The 9597-nt window shown below is 43.3% G+C and overlaps 1 protein-coding gene across 1 annotated transcript; it reads left to right on the top strand.

The window, feature by feature from the left end:
- Positions 1–4505: 4505 nt before the first annotated feature.
- LOC117941538 (copine-4-like) lies at positions 4506–9155 on the top strand (the record flags this gene model as incomplete). The annotated part of the gene is made up of 3 exons (XM_034866543.1): positions 4506–4679; positions 7802–7856; positions 9069–9155. Coding segments are annotated over 3 exons (316 nt in total), but the record flags the coding sequence as incomplete, so codon positions are not given.
- Between the last annotated feature and the right edge of the window lie 442 nt (positions 9156–9597).

Genomic DNA, 9597 nt, shown 5'->3' with positions numbered 1-9597 from the left:
ATCAGAGAGGCAATCTCTTAGAACAAATGCCTTTAACCTTTATCTAGCACCTGCTCTACATTGGGTCCAACACGCTCTTCTGTAATGACCTTTCTTGCTTTTTAAACGTCTGTTTTATTACATCATCTGTTAAATGCATCACTCTTGATCTTTACCCTCACTTGGGACTTACAAGCTAATCTAATCTCTCTTTTTCATTAAACCCAAAAAAAATCCTGATTTTTGTGCACTTAATAATAATAATAATAATAATAAAAATAATAATAATTAAAGCTGCAAGCCGGGTCGTACGCTGCTGCTTGCGACTCAGACACTTAAAACCATCACCAATAAAAATGAAACTGCCTGCTGAGTTTATTGATATCTCACACTAGACTATTTTTTACTTTTCATCGTTAACGTCTTAAGATGACACACACCAAGTTTGAAGTTGATCGGGTGAAAGCTCTAGGATGAGTTCGTTAAAGTACGACATGTGGAATTGGCCAAAATCACACTAATTCAACAGATTGAAACATTCAATACCAAATGGCGGACTTCCTGTTGGGTTTAGGGGGGGGCTACAATGGAGTTTTATATCCGCCCTGCCATGGTACATATCTGTACCAAGTTTCGTGAGTCTACATTAAACCTACTGTAGGGGCTCAATTTTCTTAATTTTGAGGACAACATAAGGGCAACATGAGGGCAAAATGAGGACAACATGAGAACAACATGAGGACAACATGAGGGCAACATGAGGACAACATGAGGACAACATGAAGACAACATGGGGACAACATGAAGACAACATGAAGACAACATGAGAACAACATGAGGACAACATGAGGACAACATGAGGGCAACATGAGGACAACATGAGAACAACATGAGGGCAACATGAGGACAACATGAAGACAACATGAAGACAACATGAGGGCAACATGAGGACAACATGAAGACAACATGAAGACAACATGAGAACAACATGAGGACAACATGAGGGCAACATGAGGACAACATGAGAACAACATGAGGACAACATGAGGGCAACATGAGGACAACATGGGGACAACATGAGGGCAACATGAGGACAACATGGGGACAACACCGCTCATAACGCCCCCTCTTTTGGGCTCATGCTGTGTCGCCCTACTTTAACGTAGAAACATGATTAAAAGACAAGACTTCGGTGTTTATCGGGCGTTCAGGTACCACGCACGGTTTCTCCCAAATCACAGTTTTAGGAAAGCAGACTTCAGTTGTTTGAGCTCGTCACACAGAGACAACACGATGAGAGACTTCCTGTTAACTCAGCCTCCGTGTTCTTCTTCTTCTCCCCAAACGCTTCAATGTTAACCAGCGTGAAACATTGTCCTCCAACCTGCAGCCTGTTAGGAGAAGAAGAAAGGAAAGTATTTCTGAGTTAATCCCCAGACGTCTCAACGCCCCGAAACTCACATTACAGCATGTAAACAAGCGAGCATGCTCCAGTCGAGAGGTTTTCCTCAGCAGGAAGCTCCCTCTGCAGCTTCATTTCACTTCTTTCTTCTTGCACAGTCTAATGGGAAAAAATACATTTAAACATGATTTCATATATACCTTCTATAATATGCACGTATTATTATTCATTTCATTCACTTACTATGTTTTTGTGTTAACCCTTGTGTGGTCTTCTCGTCAAATTTGAAAATCAACACTTTTGTTGACATTTTTGTATCAATATTTTTAAGTTTTTCTCATGTTTTTGTCCCTTTTTTTAACACTTTTTTTGCGTTTTTTATTAAATTTGGTTTACAGTTATTTTTGGAATTTATGTTCAATAAACCTCATTCATAGGAAATTATACCTAATGTTTGAGTTAGAAAAGCAGAATGAGGACAAGATGGGGGCAACATGAGGACAACATGAGGACAACATGAGGGCAACATGAAGACAACATGAGGACAACATGAGGGAAACATGAAGACAACATGAGGACAACATGAGGACAACATGAGGACAACATGAAGACAACATGAGGACAACATGAGGGCAACATGAGGGCAACATGAGGACAACATGAGGACAACCTGAGGACAACATGAGGACAACATTAGGACAACATGAGGACAACATGAGGACAACCTGAGGACAGCATGGGGACAACATGAGGACAACATGAGGGCAACATGAGGACAACATGAGGGCAACATGAAGACAACATGAGGGCAACATGAGGACAACATGAGGACAACATGAGGACAACATGAGGACAACCTGAGGACAGCATGGGGACAACATGAGGACAACATGAGGGTTAAATGACTTCATTCAATTCAGTTGTGTATGTGTCCTTCCTGCAGAGTGGACAGCTGTCTCTTAACTCATTACCCATTGAAGGCTGGTGTCCTCTATTCTGATGGACACAGATGTCCAAAGCTATGGTTGAGGACATTTTCTCACTGCAAGTGACCAAATGACACCAGGTTGTCTTTAGCAGCTAAGATAACGACCGCTAGAGAGTCTGAGGATGGGGGACAGCTGCAGAAAAGACGTAGAAACGGCTCAGACTTGCATCATGTTGAGAGTATAACGGTCCTGCTGAGAGATCCTCTTGCTGGGGAAACAGAACATAAGACCATGAGGTTTTCTCTTCATCTCGGCCAGACTCTGCACATCATTCCTGTGTTTTCTGCGTTTTGTTTTGCTCTGCAGAGGACAATTAAAAACCACCGAAGACAAAACCTGACTCAGTTGCACAGCTGTCTTTATTTTTTTTTCACTCTCTCCAAAACAAATCCTCTCCTGCTGCACAGACACTTACACAGCAATAGAAAAGCTCAATTAAATAGATGCAGAGCTGTAGTCAAGACCAGGACTAGTCGAGTCACAGACAAGTCCAAGACCAGGACTAGTTGAGTCCAGGTCAAGACCAATCTAAAGAGGTTTGAGTCCAAGTCAAGACCGATCCAAAGAGGTTCGAGTCCGAGTCAAGACAGAGTCCAAAGAGGTTCGAGTCCAAGTCAAGACCGAGTCCAAAGAGGTTTGAGTCCGAGTCAAGACAGAGTCCAAAGAGGTTCGAGTCCAAGTCAAGACCGAGTCCAAAGAGGTTTGAGTCCAAGTCAAGGCCCAGTCCAAATAGGTTTGAGTCAGAGTCAAGACCGAGTCCAAAGAGGTTCGAGTCCAAGTCAAGACCGAGTCCAAAGAGGTTTGAGTCCAAGACGAGACCGATTCCAAAGAGATTCGAGTCCAAGTCAAGGCCGAGTCCAAATAGGTTTGAGTCCAAGACAAGACCGAGTCCAAATAGGTTTGAGTCAGAGTCAAGACCGAGTCCAAAGAGGTTTGAGTCCAAGACAAGACCGATTCCAAAAAGATTCAAGTCCAAGAAAAGACCGAGTCCATAGAGGTTTGAGTCCAAGTCAAGACCGAGTCCAGGACAGAATAAAGGTCTTATGCGTGACAGTATCAAGACAATAATTTTGGGTTTCACTTTCCCTCCAATACTATTATCAACATAATAAAGACACCTGGACCCGGTCGAGACCAAAAGCCCAAAAGCCGAATCTAGCAAGACCAGTGGCCGAGACCAGTGGCCAAGACGAGAGGCGGGACATAAGTACTATCAATATAGATGGTACATCTGAATAGATGTATCAACTATACTCCAAAATACAGCAAAAGTGTCATTTTGTCTTTATTTACTAGTATTTATAAATGTGTTTTGTAGAAAGCACAGAGCAAACAGCTCCTAAAATAAGGTGTTTCCGTTTGGGGGGGTCAGGACACCAAAGTACAGTAGTCGGTGGCGAAACCAGTAAAATAACAATTTTCGATGCCAATTTTGATCCCACGGTAATAAAAAAGGATTTAAGATTCCAGATAGACTTGAAATTCTTTATTAAAATATTTGAAAAATGTCATTTTCAAGACACACAAAACATGTGCAACAGAGCATAGAGCTACACAATAAAGTGTCTTTAATGGTCATAGTGCAACAACTAGACACATCCCTGACTTCCACACATCTTTTCTAAACCTTCTAGACCAGAGACATTACTTACAAAAACTGACCATCGTCCGTGTTTTGTACTTTAAGAAACCGGACGGTAGCATTGGTTCTCGTGACGTCCCTATCCCGTTAGAGTTCCTATTCTCACTGATGTTTTGAGGGAATACTTCTGTTGAAAAGTCTCAGCTTTAAAGACGTGGTTAACAAGACTATTTGGTTTGGAAAAAGAGTGTGATTGTGGATAAAAATAAGCCAACATTGTAGCCCGCATGCTAGCCAAACTTAGCCCCGCCCACAACATTTGAGGTTGGGAATTTAAATTTTTTCAGTTCGAAATTTTAGAAATTTAGTTTATATCAAAGGAACTTCATCCCAAACCAGGGCGTGTTTTTGGGAGCCCGCTCAAGCCCAATCAGCGTTGTAATTTTCACCATGTCGGACAATTGGCATTTTTTTTGGTTTTCTGAGCACGCCCCCTCAAAAATAAGGGACAGAAATGCAACCGGACAGCATGTTGACATGTGAGGGGTTAAAGCTGGCTGTACCGATGCTGTTCTCTGATTGGTCGTCTCCAGGTAGCCATCGACTTCACGGCCTCTAATGGAGATCCTCGGAACAGCTGCTCGCTGCACTACATCCACCCGTACCAGCCCAACGAGTACCTGAAGGCTCTGGTGGCCGTGGGCGAGATCTGCCAGGACTACGACAGGTAGGTCCCATCACAGCCCGGCAGCCATTCAGAGGAGTCCATTCATTAAAGGAGAAGCTCACTCAGAACAGATCTATAGCGGGTTACAGACCAGGCACTTGGTGACTCAATCAGGGCAGAATTTGAAGGTTTTAGTTTTTTTGAGTTCCTGTAAGCCGGTTATAGCGTTCAGATTCAGAGTTTTTTTCACATTTAAACATGTTTGAAAAATATAGGAACGGAATTTGTTTCTCAGATTTAGCAACCCATAATGGGGGCTCGTCCGGGATCTTCCCTGTCGCTTGAATCGTTCCTTCATAAGTCCTTAGATCCTCTAATGCTCAAAACCAATCTACAGTGTTCCAAGCTGCTGAGGAGATACCAAAAACCTGCAGACTGCTGATTGGTTGGAGAGAATCGTCACTATTCAAGGCATCATCATTGCTAGCGACAGATGGGTGGACGGGGGGGTTCTGAACAAACCCGCCGTGTTCAAGTAGTTTTCCAGCTGTGTTTTTCTGCCTCCAGCTTCTTAAGAAACTAAATGTATTACTGTTAAAAAATTTAAAAAAAATGTAAGAACAAAATGTGGTTCTCAGATTTAGCAACCCAGGATGGGGGCTCGTCCGGGATCTCAGAGTCCCTGTTGCTTGAATCATTCCTTCATAAGTCCTTAGATCCTAAAACTACAGGACAGCGGGTTACAGAAAAGGCAGTTATGGCGTTTTTTCACTACATGTTACTTCCTTGACTTTACTTTTTAGGTATTCCATAATGATAAACTCCCCGGTACTTGCTAACAGGTACTTTTTGTAGTTCTACCTCAGTCGAGGCTCCAAGCTGCTGAGGCTATGCCAAAAAGTAACGTTAACACCTGCAGACTGCTGATTGGTCGAAGAGAATCAGCTCTAATCCCTTCAGACTGCTGATTGGTCAAAGAGAATCATCTCTAATATCTGCAGACTGCTGATTGGTCGAAGAGAATCATCTCAGATTTAGCAACCCATAATGGGGGCTCGTCCGCAGTGTTTTAGCTTCTTTAGAAACTAAACATGCCGAGAATCAAACACACCTTCAACGTTCTGTGTGTATTTCGCGTCAGGTCACGGCAGTTGCTATGGCGATCTGCCATGCTCGCCTCACGCATGAGGCGGTACTAACCCTTGTGTTGTCCTCCCGGGTCAAAAACGGACAAAACATTGACAGTTCTGTCCCTTTTTCTGAGTTTTGTTTTAGTTCTCACTAACACACCCTGACTAGTTTTACACAACTTTTGGGAATTCATGGTCAATAACGTCTCGGGTTCTCGGGGATATCTCGGGGATCAAGGGTTCTCGGGGATATCTCGGGGATCAAGGGTTACGTATGTAACCCTTGTTCCCCTATCTCGGGGATCAAGGGTTACGTATGTAACCCTTGTTCCCCTATCTCGGGGATCAAGGGTTACGTATGTAACCGTATGTAACCCTTGATCCCCAAGATAGGGGAACGAGAGACTGCGTCGGTTACGACACTAAAGGCGTTCCCATAGTGTCGTAACCGACGCAGTTCGAGTTCCCTCGAAGGGGAACCTCTGATTGACTGTTAAAGGGAATGGGAGATGACCTCTGATTGGCTATTAAAGGGAATGAGAGAGGACCTCTGATTGGTGGATTAGTTCAGCATTCGTCTACTCACATCGTTAAAGTGTTTCATTCAGATGATGAAGAACTGGAACGAAACCTTTAAAAGAAGAGGAAATCCTACAGGATGATGCTCCCACACACTCCTCTTCCTTTCCTTCTGTCTTGTTCTCTGTCTCGCTTTCTTGCATTTGGTTTTCAGAAGCTGTCAGATTTGTCTCGTTGAGTTCGTTCCTTTGAAGAGAAACTTAAAATCCCTTCAGGCTTCTCTTTGTGTCTCACGCAGGCTTTTATAAAAGGTTGTCTCCTAGTCTCTGGAGAGCCGGGACGAAAACCAGCTCCACACGCTGTGAAAGGACTCCTCCTGAACTCTTATATTCATTAAATTGTCATTTTATTTACTTGAAATTGTTGACAGACCATGCATTACTCATTTATGAACACCAATTTCATGAGAATAATGAGAATAACTCATTCACTCATTTATATTTATTATACAGGACACTTAACATTACATTGGAATATAATATATAATAACATGAGATAAATAATACAATAATATAAACAGGCCTGACTCAGTTTAAAAAGCAGGTTTCTGTTCATAATAAATTATGAATAAATCAGGATACATGACTCCCCAACAATTGTTGAAAGACCATGCATTACTCATTTATGAACATTATAATTACATGATAATAATGATAGTAAATTATGAATAAATTGAAATACATGACCAGTTTTACCCCCCCCCCCCCCCCAATCTGACAGAGCAAATTACACTATAGCCTACACACAAATGTACGGGGGGGCGGTACTAGTAACAGAATTTTTTGGGTTTATTGTTATATTAATTAAATTGTCATATTAATCACTTGATATTGTTGACAGACCATGCATTACTCGTTTATTAAAACTAATGTTTTGATAATAAATTATGAATAAATCAAGATTACATAACCAGTACCCCCCACCCCCCCCCCCTTATCAGGGACAAAAATTTGACATTCTGTCCCTTTTTTCAGACTTTATAGAATTCATGGTCATTAATCTTCATTTATAGAGAATTATCTCTAATTTTAGAGTTAAAAAAGCAGAAATAATGAATTATTTTGACTAATAGTTATGATCAGAGGAATCAAAGAGCGTTGGAAGGAATCCATTTTTATAAGAATTTGGTTTAAAAAGAAACTCATATTTCAGAGAGAGATATTTATAATATTAATATTTTTTAATGAGGACAACAGGATGTTAAAGGCTCGGCAACCACAGCTAACAGCAGAACAATAACAGAGAGGATGCATGAGAAATGTGTTTCTATTGTTTCTGTTCTCCAGAAAATGATCAGCTCCCGGCTCAGAGACTCCCACAGCCAATCAGACGTCATCTCTGTGCTTTGTGTTGAAGTAGCTGCGTTGTGAATGAGCTCGTTAACTCCCGCTGGCAGCCAATCACAGCCCTCCTCCCCCATGCCTTCACTTTCCATTTTTACTCTCCAGACTGTGTTTTTTCTTCTTCTCTCAGTGATAAAATGTTCCCGGCGTTCGGCTTCGGGGCTCAGATCCCTCCGGACTACAAGGTAATTCCACCGCTCAGCCCGCCGTCTCCCAGCATGCTCTCTGTCTGCAGGGCGGGGGGCCCGGGGAGGGTGAGGCGGGCTCGGTAATTACCAGCCGCCCCCCCGTCACCCTGGGGCGCCGCTGCCTGAATCGTCCCCTCTCCCCTGCTCTTCACTCTCCTTCCCATGATGCCGTGCAGCGCTCAGCGGGGGCTTCTCTGATGATGCATTCCATTTGTGTGTCAAAAAATGCCTGCGATTGTGTGCGTGCGTGTGCGTTTTTGCCTAAGTTTCAAGCAGCATGTCTGCGTGTGTGTGTGATTGTATGTGTCTGTGTGTGCACGCGCGTTTGTCTGCGTGCATGTGTGTGTCTGTATGTGTATGTTTATGTGTGTCTGCGTGCGTGTGTGTGTGCCCCCCTGTGCCCCTGTGTGTGTCTGTATGTGTGTGTGTGTCTGCGTGCATATGTGTGTGCGTGTGCGTGCATGTGTGTGTGTATGTGTCTGCGTGTGTGCGTGTGTGTCTGCGTGCCTGTGTGTGTGTGTGTGTGTCTGCGTGCGTGTGTGTGTGTGTCTGCGTGCGTGCGTGTGTGTGCGTGTGTGCGCATGTGTGTGTGTGTGTCTGCGTGCGTGTGTCTGTCTGCGTGCATATGTATATGTGTGTGTGTGTGTCTGCGTGCGTGTGCGTGCGTGTATGTGTGTCTGCGTGTGTGTGTGTGACTGCGTGCGTGTGTGTGTGTCTGCGTGCGTGTGTGTGTGTCTGTGTGCGTGTGTGTGTGTGTGTGTCTAAGTTTTAAGCAGCAGCTCAAAGTGAGAAGATGCAACTCTACAAAAACGAAAACATTTCTCAGTTTAACGTATTTGCTGCTGCAGCCGTCTGGGTGTAGATATCAGAGAAAAACACACACATATACACATATATATACACATATATCCATATATACATATATATGTATATATGAGAGAGAAGAACATAACAATATAATAATATAATAATATACATGTAAAGTACTTGTGGCTCGTGCCAGCTGCCAGGCCGCGTACCGACAGTACCACGGATGTACTTTTAATTTAGACTGTTGTTTTAATCGGGCGGAGCGATGAGGGAGTCAGCCGATTAAATGTCGGGAGAGAAGAAGAAGAGAGGGGTGAAGGTGGAGACGAGAGAGCGAGGGATCTCATTTCATTGTCTCCCCCGATGCAGAGATCAAACACACTTCCTGTCTCTCTCCAGGTCTCCCACGACTTTGCAGTGAATTTTAACGAGGACAACCCCGAGTGTGCAGGTAGGCGCTTTGATTCCTTCTTCTCTTTGAAATAACAGAGCCAAGCCAGTCCAATATTTAATGTAGAGAAGAAGAAGAAGGAGAAGGAAAAGAGTGGAGGAATGTCTTTGATGTGAGAGCTCGTTGGTGAAGACCAGGCTGCAGACTGAAGGAGCTCCATCGGTCTGGAGCCTCTAATGATGGAGGAGGGCACTGCACACACACACACACACACACACACACACACACACACACACACACACACACACACACACACACACACACACACACAGAGACAACCAAATTACCACAAAATATGGATTGGATTGCTTCCAACGCTCTTTGTAAATACAACTGTTCACTTTCATTCCTCTGATCTTAACTGTTAGTTAAAATAATTCCTAATTTCTGCTTTCCGCGGTCTATGTAACACCATCACTAACAGGGACGTTGTAGAGCGTCCTCTGGTGGACAGACTATGTAACACCATCACTAACA

Source organism: Etheostoma cragini, unplaced genomic scaffold (assembly GCF_013103735.1).
Source record: "Etheostoma cragini isolate CJK2018 unplaced genomic scaffold, CSU_Ecrag_1.0 ScbMSFa_915, whole genome shotgun sequence".
Taxonomy (NCBI): Eukaryota; Metazoa; Chordata; class Actinopteri; order Perciformes; family Percidae; genus Etheostoma; species Etheostoma cragini.
This window is presented reverse-complemented; position numbering and strand designations above follow the sequence as displayed.